Source organism: Nomia melanderi, chromosome 9, assembly GCF_051020985.1.
Source record: "Nomia melanderi isolate GNS246 chromosome 9, iyNomMela1, whole genome shotgun sequence".
Classification (NCBI taxonomy): Eukaryota; Metazoa; Arthropoda; class Insecta; order Hymenoptera; family Halictidae; genus Nomia; species Nomia melanderi.
In genome coordinates this window covers 16234722-16251642 of record NC_135007.1, presented here as the reverse complement: position 1 = coordinate 16251642, position 16921 = coordinate 16234722, and the positions used below count along the sequence as shown (strand labels likewise).

General features: G+C 42.5%; 1 protein-coding gene across 38 annotated transcripts in view; it reads left to right on the top strand.

The window, feature by feature from the left end:
• The window catches only part of CaMKII (Calcium/calmodulin-dependent protein kinase II), a 156837-nt gene that overhangs the window by 52147 nt on the left and 87769 nt on the right, over positions 1–16921 (top strand). For all 38 annotated transcript variants that reach the window (XM_031989332.2, XM_076370733.1, XM_031989346.2 and 35 more), the window contains exon 4: positions 11946–12005. In XM_031989332.2, coding sequence (XP_031845192.1) covers positions 11946–12005 — 60 coding nt within the window. The remainder of the gene's footprint in view (positions 1–11945; positions 12006–16921) is intronic.

Here is a 16921-nt window from a genome sequence, read left to right as displayed (position 1 = left end):
CTAAGACGGTGTACTGAAACCATCAACACTGAATCGAACTATGTTAAATAATCTAAAAATTTACTACGACCGAATCTTGCAACGCGTGTTCCTAAGACAGTGTATTGAAACCATGAACACTAAATGGAACTACGTTAAATAATCTAAAATAATCACATTTATATAATTACGACTAACGGAAGATGCATTTGTTGAATCCTTTGCGGACGAATGTCGACATTTCGGCGAGACGAAATCTTCATATTTGGAAGACTAAATCGCAAACAAATGATTTAGTTACTCGAGCAGCGAGAGATCAGCAATTAATGTATAATTTAGCTTCATCTATTGAAGGTTTTGTACGTTTCAAAGAATCTCCGACCGCAAATTAGAATTCACTTAGGTTTGATGGAAGCGAACTTCGTTGGAATTATTGTGAATAACATTTTATGTCTATGAGCGCTAACAGTACACTGCATTTTTTAAGCGTCAATAGTAGCCAAGGGGTGAATTTATCTTGATTGTTAATAGTATCGTGGGAGGAAATGATAAGAAAAAAGAAGAAAGGGAAGAAGATGAAAATGGAAGAGAGGAAGAAGCTGGATGAGCTTCTTCGTGGGTTTTTTCGAATGATTTTCCTGGATCACGTAGAGTATTCGAGTTTTCGAATAATAACGAGAGCGATTGGATCGACTGGCTCTTCATTCCACGTCGGTTCTACTTATTAACGAACGAGACGGTCGATTCTAATTACGAATCTCGCAGTGTGTACATTACGAGGTTAAAATGATACGAAAATGATGAATGACACCGGACGCGTTACAATTACCTGGGACGCAACGTTTGCCCGCTTGATAGAGCAAACATCCCATTCATATCAAATTGATCAATATTCATGAGCCTGTATAAGCATAATATTCATGAAATCTCGTGTACATATTAATTGATCACTATATTAGTAGTATCGATGAGTGACGCGCCTCTTCCAGCGGATCTTTCGGCTCCAGCTTCGATAGGAAATTCGATTTGCACGAGAGTGTTTGTGAAATCAATTCGATGTACGTTTCAATTCACGCGTTCCTTAATTATAGTGTTAAAAACTAATTATAGTGTCAATTCTAACGTTAAAAAGTAATTCTAGTGTCAATTCTAGTGTTGAAAGCATTAAACGAGAACTTCGAGATCAAATTGAAACATTAGAGGGATTCAAAGGTGCAGCGATGAACTTGAAAGATAAATAATAATTAACCCGTTGCTAAATTACGAATTTCCATATTTACTATATCTCCCATAGTGCATCGATAGAAGTTAATTCGAAAATATATATTTCATCAGAAAACGTATCGAGCATTTCTAGCTGATAAGTTTCGAAGTGCAACGGGTCAAACGTGAAACTTTTAATTCGTCCCGATCGATGTTGGACCAGTTCCGCCGATTTCGCTCGATAAATTTAGTATCTGGCCGGCGGTGGTCCATCAGTCGAGCCGCTGCTGTATTTATTGAAAGTTTTATTGTCGTTATCAATCGATTCGTTGGCGTGGTTCCTAATGCGTTCCGCCTGTGACTCACCGCGCGTCTCGCAGATGTTACGGGGATCGCTAAATATACAAAAAGCCGTCTGATTCAGCCGGAATATTAAGATACAGGCCTGGACCGGGGACGCGCGTTGACGGAAGCTTCCCGACGATAGATGAAACCGCGTCACGTGCTGCTACCGTTTCCAATCCTCTCTGACGCACAGGACGCGATGAAAGTCGAGAGAAAAATCCAGTCCACGTTTCTTACAGCGCAGATTATAATTATCATTCGATTATAATTAGCATTTGCGTCGACTCATCGCTTCTAGCATATTTAGTTAGCTAGCAATTAACCGCAGTATGATGGCTTGATTTCGAATTCTTAAGAATTACTCGAAAGTACGCAGAATCTTTTCATCGAATTATATATTTCGGTTTCGTGTATTTCAAAGAATCAAAGTTCGACAGAAAAATCCAGTCCACGTTTCTTACAGTGCAAATTATAATTACCATTTATTCTTCGAGTGAGTCTCATAGTTTCTAGCATATTTAGTTAGGCTTCGCACAACGATTTCGAATTCTCAAAAATCACTCGAAAGAAAGTACTCAGAATCTTCTTTTTATTGGATATATTCCGTTTTCGCGTATTTCAAAGAATCTTCGACGGATTGAAAGTACTTCCGTCCAAACAAAGAACTCCGAGAACCTCGTGAAACCAATCAACGCGAGACGTATCGGATAAAAGCGAGTTCTAATCGGTCTTCTAATCCAAAACTAATTTACGCAGTTCATCCTCCGCTCGACCCCAAGAAACCGATGCTCCCCCGACGAATCATCCCTCTACGAACCCTCCGATTACGCGGAAAAGAAACGAGCAGCCCGCTCGGAAGAGAAACGATCGCCCTTTCTTCTCCCCCCCGTCCGCCGCCCTTACCCCATCGAGCGGATTCTTGCCCCCGCATTCTGCTCGGGACCCTCCGAAAATTCCTCTCGGCGCTCGGATTCCCTCGCACGGTCCCAATCGAACGCGGCGGCCGAGCGATATATCAAGGTAAACGGTTCCCCCCGCGATCTTCCGTCGACAGTCGACGCTGGAAACCATGCAACGAATGGCATGCCCTTTTCTCACCCTTATGGCGGATGACAGTTGCACGTAGAATTCTGTCGGGTGTTGTGCCGCGCGATGTCGACGGTGTATTAGTGTTATCTTGGGAAAAGCAGTGAAACGATGCAATGGTAATTCAGAGGAGGGACCGGAATGCTCGTTCGATTAGTCTGATTGGGTTGAGGAACACGCGTGCTCGGGATTTGGGGGTTGCAATGTTGAAGGGTAATTTCGCAGTGTAGTGTCGAATTCTGAATTGGATACTTCAATCATTTTTGATTTCCAGTGAAGAGTGAGGGAATATTGTTAACACAAATGAATTCTTTGATGAGTAGCTTCGAAACTGGGGTGCAATGTAAACTGCTACTAAATAATGCTTAACACTAAAAATACGATTAATATGCAATTCCTATAAAAATTGTAACGATAGATTATTTTCAGTTTCCTCGGACATTCATTATAGTACTAATGAAACTATTTACTTTCAAAATCATTTCGAATATGCTTCGAAGATATCAATAATTGCTAAACGAAACAACGCTATTTTATATAAATATTCCACATATTGATGCATTATACAAAACTTAATATCATGTATAACAGTTTGTAATTTTATTACATCAAATCAAGTGGCGAGAGTCACCTCTCGAGTGCAAAGGGTTAAAGGATCCCGTACGCGAACGGACGACAAGTGTACCCATGGTTTTCCCCTGACCATCGGTTTATCGCGTTGCAAGCAATGAAAGCGATATTATCGGTTTCTCCGGCGTGCATATTTTATTTCGAAACGCCGCGCTTCATTGTAAAGCCACGATTCATGCGAGCCAACCGGACCATAAACCCAGCCGGAACAAACGCGTCCGTCTCGGACCGGAAAGCCTCGGGATGCTCGGTCCAGCCAGCCCATAAGAAAGGAGCAACGGTCTTCGTAGCTTCCGGCCCGACGAATAATTAATCGAGCACTCAGCCCCGCAGTTTCGTCGGCCATTTGAAATTCTGATTCGCGGCACGAGGAGCCGAGGGGAGGGGAACGCTGGGAACGCTCGCACGTTCCCCTATCGATTCTTCAACCCTCCTTCCGTTTACCGAGAAGTGTCGTTGTCGTTGATTCATTTTCCGCGCAATGTTTCTACCGTGGAGATGGAAATTAGAAAAGGAAACTGAATTCTTCGACGTGGAAGGCTACAGCACCAGTTGACCGGCTGAGACATTCTCTGCGTAACAATGGCGAACGCTGGCTCCTTTATGAGACTCCATGCGTGAAAATGCTGTTTGAACTTCCTACGTTAAGTAAATCAATTGTTCATTTTTGTATTAAATTATTTTATTCAGAGAAGAGTTTCAAAATTGGATCGGAAGAAGGATTATTACTTCTAAACGTTTCTTTACGTTTTTCTGAAAAATGGTCGATTACTGGTGCCTTTGCCTTGAATGTTTATATTTGTAAACGTTGTTTATCTTGTGATTAATATAAAAATAGAGAAATCAATTTATATGTAGCGGAACATTGAAGTAAACATTAAGTAAATTACCAATATAATCCGTCTAATCTATTATTCATCTAAATAACGACAAGAAAGTCGCGAAAGCGTTGCCAAATATTCGAAAGAACCGTTGACACTTCCCCGAATGTTGAGGTAAATAACAGACGCCACATCTGTTCGGGACTCCTCAACAGTTCAAGCTCGCACAGAATGGATTAAGCAATGTTATGAAATTCAGCTGTAATTTGAAAATGGAAAATCACCGCCCCGAAACGTGGCACACGCCGCGAGGCACGCGAGCGGATTCTCATTGGCGTGGAACGCGCGAGATTCAAGGATAAATATTTCATTATTTATATCGGCATTGCACGTCCGTCGGTTGGCAGCCGGTGAACTATTGCCCGCTGCGTTTCATTCACGTGACACGGCATCGAGGCATCCTGTCGACCTGGCAGGACGCCTCGATAGGTCAAAGTTCCCGACGCGTTCTTTGACATTTCGGTAAACTCACGATCGGCCCTCCGCCATTTTCGCAGGACCCGTCCTTTATATCGGACGAAGCGGATCGACGTCGATCACGGGAATCAGAAATTTTTATCGCATGCCAGAGAGGTCGAGGATCCATTTCTGTTTTATTCGAAAAGGGTTTTACCCTTTGCGTGGGGGTAGTTCGTCCCGTGAATGATGAATCGTTCTTTCATCGCGTTACAGGGATATCGATAGTCGATGTTTCAGGGATATCAAATGCATTCGCAAGACTGAATCGCAGACAAATGATTTAACCCTTTGCGGAATGACATTACGATGAGATGAGATTTTCATATTTGGAAGACTAAGTCGTAACAAATTTAATTACTCGAACAGTAAGAGATCAGCAAGTAGTTTCAAATTTTTCTATTGTTCAAGTGATTGATATATAATTTAGCTTCAGCTGTTGAGGGTTTTGTATATTTCAGAGAATCTTCGTGCGCGAAGGGTTAATTAATGAAACGGCAAGCAATCAGCGCGTACCTTCCTTTTTCCTATCATTTAAGCAATTGATATATATTGATTTCTTATATATAGCAATTGATATAGCATCGATGTAGCATCTGCAGAGAGATTCGTATGTTTCAAAGAATCTTCCTAAAGGGTTAATATAGCAATAAGTTAACCCTTTGAACTCTGTAGGCTCCAATATGGCACCAGGAATAATATTAGATATTTTAATGAATCTTGAAACTACCCTACAATTATTAGATTTCTCACACATCCAAATTTTGCACTAAGAAAATAAAAGATCTAAGAAACATAGCATTTTTCATTTTCGCTAGAGATACTATAAAAATTGAAGTTGATAGATTACAAAACCATCTGGAGCGCTAAGGGCTAATATCATTTCAATAAACTGTATTTTCTATATTCTTTGAAACCCTCGAGTTCTTACAGTTCCCGCACGATGAAATTCTACATTAACGATACGATCGCGAAGTTCTAATAGCGTGTCGTTGTCGGATCGATCGAAATTCTTCGAGGGTACGCGAAGATCCGCGTTCCAGTTGAAACAGCGAACGTGTCGCGAGTTCCGCGGAGCTGAGCGGTTCGAAAGGAGACCGTGGGGAACCGGAAGCGTCGGAAACGGCGGCTTCGCGATGGAAATAGCGAGATTTCCCTGCGTGCGCGTCCGCGATCGCGCTGATATTCAAGGCTGCGGCTGGATGCGCCGATCGGCTCTCCCCTGCGCTTTATTCGTTTCAGAAGCGTGCACAGTCGAACGACGGCCGTGGCGGGTAGGTCAAGAGGTTACTGGAGCAAGGTCGCAGCCGGTGGAAGAGGGTGCAGCCGCGGCATCCCACGCCCCGCGAACAGAAACAGAGAGAACCGGGGGAGAAAGAGGGAGAAAGAGGGTGAAAGAGGAGGCTCATCTTCCCTGCCTGCTGCTGCAACCTTTTTTTTTTTCCTCTCCAACCCTCGTTACCTTTCGCCTCTGCAGAGAAACTGGAACTGAAGCCAAAGATAGAAGCAGCCTCGCCTCCCCCGCGGACTGCGAGCCCACGACGTCGCGCGGATTAATTCCCTTAATTCCTTAACCGAGAATTAACGCTAGAACTACCCGGCAATCGAACTGAACTTTCATGGAAGATCGGAGGAATATGTTTCTCGGGGTTCGAAGTTCTGTTGTGTCTATTCGCTTGGCAAGCTCTCATGGAAGTTTCTTTAGGGTTTGAATGATTGTATGATAAATATCTTGATTTGATTTGATTCGTTGCACAGTGCGAACAAACGCTCTTTGGAGAGAACTCGATAACAAAAGTATGATGCAAAGAAATTCGGAAAAATGTTATAGGGTATAGAGGTGAACATATGGTTGTTATATTGTTGTTGTATTACAGGGATATTATGAAGCTTTCTTAGTGACAATGGATATTTTGCTGTATCAATAGAATAACAGAATTCGTAGAAAATTTAATTTTTCATCATTTTGCATAAGAACTACTTAGCGACATTTTGATAACCTTCAATTTTCGTTATGGGACTAGATTTCTGGGTTTCCACAAACTGTCGAATAGTTGTAATTAACCACAGAGAAATTTCAGAACATTCCCAATCACCGATGGTTATCGGGAATTACCCTTTACATTCGAAAAAACATAGAAACGTGAATGGGATTGAGCTCGATATAATTTTCACTTCGATTTGACCAACAGAGGATTTAAACTTCCATCCAATCCCACTCTTTGAAGGTATAATCCCGTGAACTCGCATTTAATTTCATCATCGAGGGTTTCATATTCCATAAACATACGTTCCCTGATGAACGGCCGGATTAAAAATTCCGTCGCAATGTCCATTTTTATGGATCGTTATGTTCGCGCATCGTTCTCGTTACGTTGTTTCCTCATTATTACCAGCGAGTACGAAGTAGCGTCATTATCGTAGTATCGTAGTTTTAACCCTATTATCAATGTATCATCTTCAAATGAAATTTCCACTTGAAGTAGAATGGAAAATTTCGTTGCATTTCTTACGAATTGTCGATAGTAAATTGGTACATAGTGGCGAAAGTAAATAGTACGCCAAGGGGTTAATTATATAATACGGATGAAGATTCTTTGGAATATCTGAAAGCTTTAGCGAAGCTGAATTATATATCGATTGAATAGTGGAAGAGGGAGCGTATTTACTGATCTCTTGCTGAATAATTAAATCAGTTTGCGATTTAGTATTCTAAATCTGAAAATTTCGTCTCTCCGAAATGGAACACGGAAATTGAGAAAATGCTTCTGAAATTGTTGTGCATATTCGGAAGCTATAATTATACATTATTGTTGTAATATTTGCAATTAACGCGTTATGCTAGGTTACTTCTGTGAGTTTCTTTCTACTTCTTATCTATATACAGTATTTTTTAAGTCAACTCGAAACACTTCCGGTCCGTTAAGGGTTAACACGTTGAATACCACAGTTGCAGACGAAACGAACGAAGCATAACATCGAGTTGCAGAATAAATTTTCGAATTCGAGAAGCATCGTTTCCGCGGAAGATCGAGCTTCTTCCATTTTTCAATGAGGAACGCGCCGCTCGGAGGGGACGTCGTCGAGTAACCCAGTTTCCCCTCCCGCCCCCTCTTTCTCTTTCTTTCATTCCGGGTCCCTTTCCTTGATTTTTTTTTACTTTCCTCGAGTGGTCCGTCCTCCAATTTACTTCTCCTCGTCGACTTCCAGTGTTCTTCGCGGACCCTCGTCGCGTCGTAGGTGCTCGTTAATTCTGGTTGTTTAATGCGGCGGCCGGGCAGGGCCAAGATCGTCGAGATACGCGGAGATTTAATTATACTCGCGTCTGAAACGCCAGCTCGAGAGATCCGTCAGCCGTCATCTCTGATACAGTCCACGCCTCGAATAATTTCGTTGATATCTCTTCGATCGATTCGCCGATGTCTGATCATGCTCTATGCCGATCGGTACAACTCTCATTAACCCCTTGACGTACTATTTACTTTCGCCACTATGCTCGTGTACCATTTTATTATCGACAATTTATAATCTATTGTTACAATTTTTATAGCTTAAAAGCGTTCAATAATTGAAATGATCTTGAAAATAAATAGCTTCACTTGAATACTATAATGATGTTTGAAGAAACCGAAAATAATTTATTGTTACAATTTTTATAGCTTAAACGCATTGAATATCTGAAATGAACTTGGAAATTTCAACTTTTATAGGGATTACATATTAATCGTATTAAATGCTCGGTAGTTCTAGCGTTACGAAGCGTATCAGAGAATCGAAGATCCACTCACCAACAATTAAAACCGACAGTCACAGTTAAATGTAACACCAGTCTTCTCTGTACCTCCCGTAAAACGTCTCCGAATTGATGAAATCGATAAAAATGCCAGCCAAAGGGATCCGCGTTGTTCGGCGAAGAAAGGGGAAGAGGGGAAAGAGTAGAAGAAATAGAATCGAGAGGAATTCGCAGGTGCCGAAGGATCCTCAGGCTCCGCTCGGTATCGTCGCGGAACGCCGAGCGGTGCACCCGATGTATTCTTATCACGCCCGAGAGATCAAGGGCTCGCAGATCGAACGGCCTTCGCGTTCTGCCACCCTTCAACCCTCTCCGTGTCCGCTTGGCAACCCCATAAGCGGAAGAGAACAGGGCGCAAAGAAGGAGAGGAGAGAGCGCGCGTCCGGCGACTTTCGTGACATTCGTGCTCCGTCGGACGCAAAGTAACCGGCCTTGTGAACGCAAAGAGAGAGACAAAAGGAGATCCGGCGCACGTGACCGGCACAAAGCCGCCGGCCAACGTCCGTCAACGGATCACACGCGTGCGGACAACGAGGATCGTATTTTTATCTAGGGTTAGAGAAAGGGTAGGGAGAAATACCAAGGACGGGGGAAACGGCGTGACTCGATTTCCACCGGGTGATCGCCGATCGATTCGCGGGGATTCGATTCCTGGCTGTCTCCGTGCGAGTGTTGTATCGATAATGTGGTGTTAATGGTATTTAACCGGTTAACATTCGCGAGGTGAAATCATCGCTTGATTTCACGCTATAAAATCTGATATTTAACGCTAGGTTTTCGGGACGCGTCAAATTGACGCATATTGGATTTTAGAAATATTTTGTAAATGTTCACGCCGATTTTGATTGATCACACTGACATGAACCTCAATTACCTACTATCGAATCTCCAGTTTCCACAGTCTAAATAAACGAGCATCGATTCTTTTAGGAATAATAGAATGAAGTGTAGAATAAATGTCCGTAAATCTAGTGTTAATGATTGCTCCACTGTCTTATATCTCGTATATCCAACAAAATTCGGTTCGTTCGATGCGTCACGAAAGAAATCAATGTCCACGTTTCTGTAAAATGTCACCCGAATCCGGGTGACGTGCAGTCAAAGTGTTAACGAGTATACTCTTCGTTATTTGATTTTGCACAATGAGAGATTTTTCCAACTAAATTCCACACTCAACCGGTTAACACGTTAAGCGACACGAAAATCTTAAGCGTCTTCCCATAGAGTTTGTCTTTCGTAGCGAAGAAAAGTAGGAATAATTATGAATCGTTTGGCGTTGCAACGTTCGCGTTACACTATTATCAACTTGCCTTATTAAACATTTTCATTTCACATCGGTTGTCTCGTATGTTACGATTGTTTTTTAGTCATTCAGAAGCGTCAGCCGCTAGTGACCGACATGGCGCTTAACCGGTTAATAAACGATAGTTGCAAGGGTGAATCGCTGAACGAGAGCGTCGATTATCGATCCTCGATTCTCCAAGGGGTATCGGCGTTCCCCGGGCAAAAGGCGGAGGCGCGAGGGGAGGGCTGGAGGTCGCGTATACAGAAAGGAAACAGGAAATCGTCCTCGAAATGACTCGGCCATCGACAAATCCAATTTTATCGCGGTCCTTGGTGGATTACCCACGGGGAAAACTCGTCGGGGGAGCTCGTTGGGAAATTCGATTTCGCGGTAATGATTATACCCCGGCATTGGCTGTCGTTACCGCGGAACTTTCGCGATAAAGCTCGCGGGGATCGCCGGGAGACCGGCGACGCGCGGTTGCGCCGTCGATCACGCACGGACTCCGATCCCCTGTCACCGTTGATGCTCGCGTGCGTCGTTGATCGACGAACCTTTTCCCTTTTATATACTTTTACCTCGAGCCGGACGGATTTGGAACTCGATTCGTTACCGGAATGGCTAGCCAGCCCCTTATGGAACGACGAGCGAGACTCGCGATGAAGAAATCTGGAATCGTTTAACGAAACTCAATGCTGTTCATTGCTCGAACAAGAAGCTACTTTGGTGTTAGCAATTTATTATCTTTAAATGAGATTCCTGGTGAAAGTAGAATGGAGGATTTGGTTGTGGTTTGAAGATTGTCTATAGTAAATGGTACGGCAAGTTAAGTTGATCGATTTTGAAGAGTTGATTAATTTTGATATTAACCCTTTGCACTCGAGAATACTTTTCTCAACGAATACTCGTTATTTCCTGATGAAATATCAATATGTTTTACAACTAACATAAAGAAATTTGTTTATTGCGAGTAGATGCTGAGTTTAACGGCGGAAGAATGTAATTTTGCGAGATGAAAGTTTCATGTTTGGAATACCAAGTTGCGGACGAACGATTTAATCATTGATACAGGAAATCGGTACAAGATTTCCTTATTCTCTGTGATTGGAGTATGTAACGTCTAATTTAGCAGAATCTGAAGGCTTCGCATACTTTAAAATGTCGGAAACGGTAAAGTAATGTTTCTTGTTATTATAGGACAATGGGTTAATTAGGTAAATCATCTAAGATCGTTGAATTTATATTCCGTCGATTGTGCATTCCTCGATCGAATATAATTTCATGGCCACGTGCATCGAATCGTCGTTAGACGGAGTTCCCCAGGGATTCAACCGAGGCGGAAACAATTTACGACAAATGAGGCTTCGTATAACATTCATAAATACAGGAATAAGAGGTAAACAAACAACCGGTCGACGAATATAATTGAGAACAATATCTCGTAACGACGAGAACGCTCTCGACGGCACAGAAGCATCTATTAAAAGGCAGGGCGCACAGACTATGGAAAACATTCTATAAATATTGTATTATACAAGCTCAATCAATATTTAATCGTTCGTGTTATTAAGGAAGATAATAACGGGTCGTGCAGAAGAGAAGTTACCGTATGCCGGTTAGTCAATTTAATCTTAACACTAGATTTACGGAATCGTCGATTTAACGAGCGTATCGAATTTCTTAAACATTATTTAGCTACAGTTTAAGTTAATTTTCATTCATGCTGTTATGCAGATACTCGTAACACTTTGGTTTTCAAGCTATAATCTTCGTGATCTAAACACGTAGCTTTCTAGAATAAACATCCTTAAATCCTCTGTCAACACTAAACCTACGCAATTAAATTGACTTTCTCAAATTCCTCTATAGCAATTCTATCAAAATTTCAATTGATTTACAATTCAGTTCGCGTCTAAATCAATTTCTTCACAATTTCTTAGAGAAACATCTACTTAGTATATAATTAATAGATAGTTAATAGAGACGCAATTAAATTGACTTTCTCTAATTTCTCTATAGCAATTCTATCAAAATTTCAATTGATTTACAATTCAGTTCGCGTCTAAATCTATTTCTTCATAATTTCTTAGAGAAATATCTACTTAATATATAATTAACAGATAGTTAATAGATAATTTCTCAGAGAAACATTGTCTTTTTAATAATTGCAACAAGAAGAAATCAGGAACAGCTTGTTTCGATTCAACTAATAAGTTTAGCGTTAATTATCTAATATTCCTGACCAAAGGATCGTCGCTTAAACAATCGTGTGTTTGGTGTGTTTCAGACTTCCAGAAACTCGAGCGTGAGGCGCGGATATGCAGAAAGCTGCAGCACCCAAATATCGGTGAGTAATCGTCGGCCTGCCCGACTAATTAACGGTTACAAATGACATTGTTAAGAGTTCTGTAACGCGCGGCCAGAGTAGATGTTCTACGACGCGGTAACAAATGGCACACGTGTTGCGTTGGCTGCAGCAGCCGGGGTAGCTAGTAGATACGCTCGATTTTGGTCGGACACGCAGTCGCGTTTAATGGAAACCGACCCTGGGACTCGGCTCGTTTCAAACATTGTCCGCGAGTGCACGGAATTCTCTGGAGTCTTTTATTCGCTGAGAAACAGAGCCCGAAAATCGACGCGGAAGATTGAATGAAATTTCGTAGAGGACTCGAGACGCGCAATTTTTCGTTGAAATCAACTGAAAATGATTCTTTTTACACGGTGCTTTTAATTTATTTACCTTACGAACCGAGGATTCTATATTTACAAATACAAACATCGATCGGTTAACGCTACAGATGAAATCGAAGATTCATAGAGTAACATTTCCACTTTCATTCCTTCGAACTATGGAAGCACAAGCTCAACATCATAGTTCACGACCTTTCTACATAGATTATTTCAATCCCTTAATTTCTGTATCATCTACATTCATATCAGTTGCAAAACATGTTAACCCTCTGCACTCAGAAGTTTCTTGCTACAAAGATTTAACCCTTTTTCACTCGTCGAAGACTTTTGTTTTCGAAGCCCCGTTCGAAACTAATTTAACGATAATTCACAGATAAATCAAGGAACAAATCTATTTTATTTAAACATTTCACATAGCAACACAAGCTTCAATTCAAAATACTAAATACTCAACTTCACAGTTCCGTTGTATCAAATCAAGCGACTAAGAGTCACCTCTCGAAAAGGGTTAACATCCCATTACAAAACACCAACTGAATCTAACAAGAAACCTCTCAATCGCGTGAACTTCCATTTATTTCAAAATCTCGATCGAAATCCTCCCTCCGAATGGTCCCGTCCACCGTACGGAAAATGTAGATACAGAGAGAAGTAAAACGTAGAAGAAAACCGAACGTAGGAGAGGGCGAAGGTCTCGAGTGGGCGGCACGAAGCCGGACAAGTGTAAAGAGGCGAATTCGCGGCGGCCGTCCCGCCAGCCTATTTCCATCGTCGCGTTTATTCACTTTCCTTGCTTTATTGGATTCCAATATCGCCCACTGGTTATTTCCTCGCTTATAATTTCCATCGTTAGCCCGGTCGCCGCGGCGACGTCGCTCGGGTCGATAGAGCGAGCCTTTCCACGTGCCCTTTGCCACGAGCGCGGGCGTATATATATATATATATATAGATACACACACACATATACATACATGCATATGTATATAAATATATACACATATATATTTCGTATATATATATATATATATATCCAGGAGCCACAAAAGCGGCCCTTTTGAACGGTTCAGTAGCCGCTCGCGATAGAAACCAGCTGGCCAATTTCATAGCCGGCGAAGGGAACAAGGGAGAGCCGGGGTCGACGGAACGTGAACCGAAACTGTTTGCCGCGCGACAAAAGAAGAACGGAAAATGGAAGTTTCGAGGTCCGCGACACGTATTCTCGATCCGGCTTTCAGTTTCTCGGTCGGTTTTTATTCTCGGTATGACGTGCGCGCGGCTGGCTCGGTGACTGTCAGCTATCGCCGGTTTGTTTCAAGGGAAATCGGGCTTAACGCTAGAACTACCGGGCGTAATTCGGCATTTCTTCTTTGTGATCGCTGCGAGGGTACGGGTGGTTTGAGAAATGATTAGAGATGATTTAGTGATAAACTGAAGTGCGAGCTAATTGGAATTTTAACCCTTTGCATTCGGAAGTATTTAACGTTTTCTAACTAGACAGGCGATATGCTTTTAAATTAACTCAAAGAGAAATTGCAAGTGAATTGAGAAACAGCTTTTTATCCCAATATTTCACCGATGCATTATATACAGTTGAATATTGAGTATCTAATTTTATAGTTTTACTACATGAAATCAAGTGGTGACTGAGAGTCAAGTTTAAGTGCTTGGTAATTCTAGTGTTAACGAGTTCTAGGTGTATTTAACAATGTTTAGTCGAATTGTTTGTCTCGTGGAATTGACATATACTTGTGATCGGATTGTAGGGTTAGTGCATTCGGTATCGATAGCCTGAGGTTCGATATAGTGGAAAGTTCGGTGAATTTACTCGGTAATTATTTACAGCTTCATAATATTCCATAACAATTCAGCCCTCAATCCTCCATAGTTCTAAACCGTCTAGTCTAAACGGTGAACGATAAAAAGGATAAAACAATTCATACAATCAGCGTTTATCATTTCACTTAATCTCCCGTTATTTTCTGCAATCTCCTTCGTCAATCCCTGGAAACCTAAAATTTTCCACAGGAGGATTCGCATCCCTAAGCAGGGAGAATAGAGACAAGCCCGAGGAATCTTCTTTTTCGCTGGAGTCGGCGTCCTAAGAACAATACGCCTGCGTCGTATTTTTCAGCGGGTAGTTTTAAGAGCGTCCTGAAAGTGTATAGTTATAGTCGGGGTTGCGGCGTGCATATGTCAGATTTATAGTAGCCATAAACGCGGCCCCGGGGCCGACGTGTGTCGCGGAACTTTCGCGGTTCTGCTCCGGGACGAAGAAGTTCTCGTAGCCGGTCGCGGGACGCTCCAGAACGCTCGGATCGTATAGCTTCCGTGGCGTGAAGGCATAAACCGAGAATATACGATCCCCGGCGCGGCCGTGTTCCGCGGCGTATGCTAATTTCCCGTCAGGCTTCAGGAATTCCGCGGAAATGAGCGGAATTTTCCCTTTATTGATCTTCGGGAACTTGTAACGGAAAGATTAATGAACCATTCTTTCCCCGTTTTTCGTTGCCCGCGAATTTTACGCGTCGTCGACGTTTAAAATTTCGCTGTTCAACGGACTCGGAGCTTCTTTCACCGTCCCCCGACGTTCCCTTTGCTTTCTCGACCCCGGTACTCTCCGAAATTCAATCGCTTTGCGTTCGGGAACAGTCGAGCGATTTTATTCATAGATCTCGATTCGTAGAAACTACGGAGAGCAGTTGGAAATTTCGATCTCCGTCGGGTCTCAAAATTTCGAGTTTCAATTACATTTCAGAGATTGGGGGAAAGAAAATTTCTTTGTCCACTATTTCATTATATTCTTTACCAAAGTTCAAGAGCTTCGATGGCAGTCGTACGAATTGAAACGTCCGCGATACTTCGAAGTATCGAAAATATTCGAGTTTAGGCGGCTTCTTTCGAAACTGCGGACTGTACAGAGCGTGTTTGGTGGATCGTGAAAGGTAAACGGCGCAGAAACGTGGATCGGCACGCAACGAAAGAGGGCCGGGACAAATGGTAACGGAGCCAATCGTCTGTGTGTAATTCGACGTTCGGTAATTCCCTGGTTAATTACCCGTGCCGGGCTCGTGCCTGTGCAGATAATCAGGCTCGGCAGGGCAGAGGAGGCGCACCTGGGCTCGTCTATAGCTGCAGGTGCGACCCCTGACCCGTTTCACGATGCGTCTGCTCGCGAACGTTCGGCTTTCGGTGATCATTGGGTCGAGGAGCTTACGGCGAATTATTCACGCTGGCCTGGCCGTTATCTGAGGGCTCTTATGATAAACTGGGGGCAGTTTTGATGGTCAAGTTCATCGTCGGTCTCGTTCCAACGAATGGAACTCTGTCCAGGGGAGGTTTCTAACGTCAGAAATGAATTATGGAATGTATAAGGTTCCACGTTGGTTTCATTTACAATCGAAGAGTTTGGAGTGTGAAGTTTGTACGTTGATGAACGTCAAGTGCCTGAACGGATGTTGGTGATAATAGAAGGAAGTCGAAAGATGTTAGGAAAAAGGATTCAAATCGAAACCTTTGTATAAGTGGATCCTACAAATTGAAGTCTAAGAATATAATTAGAGAAACAGAATTCCGATAGAAGATGGTTTTCTCTAATAAATATTCCAAAAATCTCTATAACTTCAATGTTTTATATATATCTTCGCATTGCTCGCATTCAGTGCACCTTCAAACTCTTCAGAAATGTATCAAAATTCACAGTCTATGAATTACTATGTTCGTTCGTTCGTTTCTGCTTTATAATTGAAGCGGCAGAAAGCCCCGACTTTTACTTTCGGGAACAAGGTTGAGAGCCCCTGGCGAACGATATTACGAGCGGCGCTCGCGTTTGCTAATTTCTCAAAGGCTCCGCGGCCACTTAAGCAGTCCGGCCGCCATGAGCAACCCATTAAATCACCGTTCAGATGATTTCAATTAATCCGAGGCTGCCCTGGGACCGGAACTGCTCCCCGGGGACCAGTCGATTCGGCAACCTGCCGGGACCTACTTACGCGCTCGTCCGTTTCGCCGGCTCGCGTGCCCAACGATATTCGCGGCGAATTAGATGTACACGCGATCTCCCCGTCTTCCCTGAACAGTATCGTCCGCTGGAGAACACGTAAATCGGAAGGCAATTCGCCCCTAAGTGCAGCTCGAGCGTGTTCACCTGGATCCGGGACAGTTTTACCGAACCCGCACGCGCGATTATCGTCGTTATTAGGTTAATGCGATCGGCGAGAGAATCGTTTGCATGAATATCAGAGATAGAGGGCAATATCACGCTATCTGTCCCTTCGCGAACGAACGCCGACGTTTCGAGATTAAATTTTCGCGAACAAATCATCAGATCACTCGAATAACAGTGGTTTTACTTTCTTCTATTACTCAAGCAATCGATATAATTTAGCTTCGTCCGCTTGTTTCGTATATTTCAAAGAATCTTCAAAGTTTTACGAGTAAAAGTATATTATATTGTACTGTATATTATTATTATATTATATATTATAAGTACATTGTCTCACGGTAACGTCTGAAATGAGTTTCATCTTACGATACCCCAAATCCCACATTCATAGAACGAAAAGCGAAGCAGAT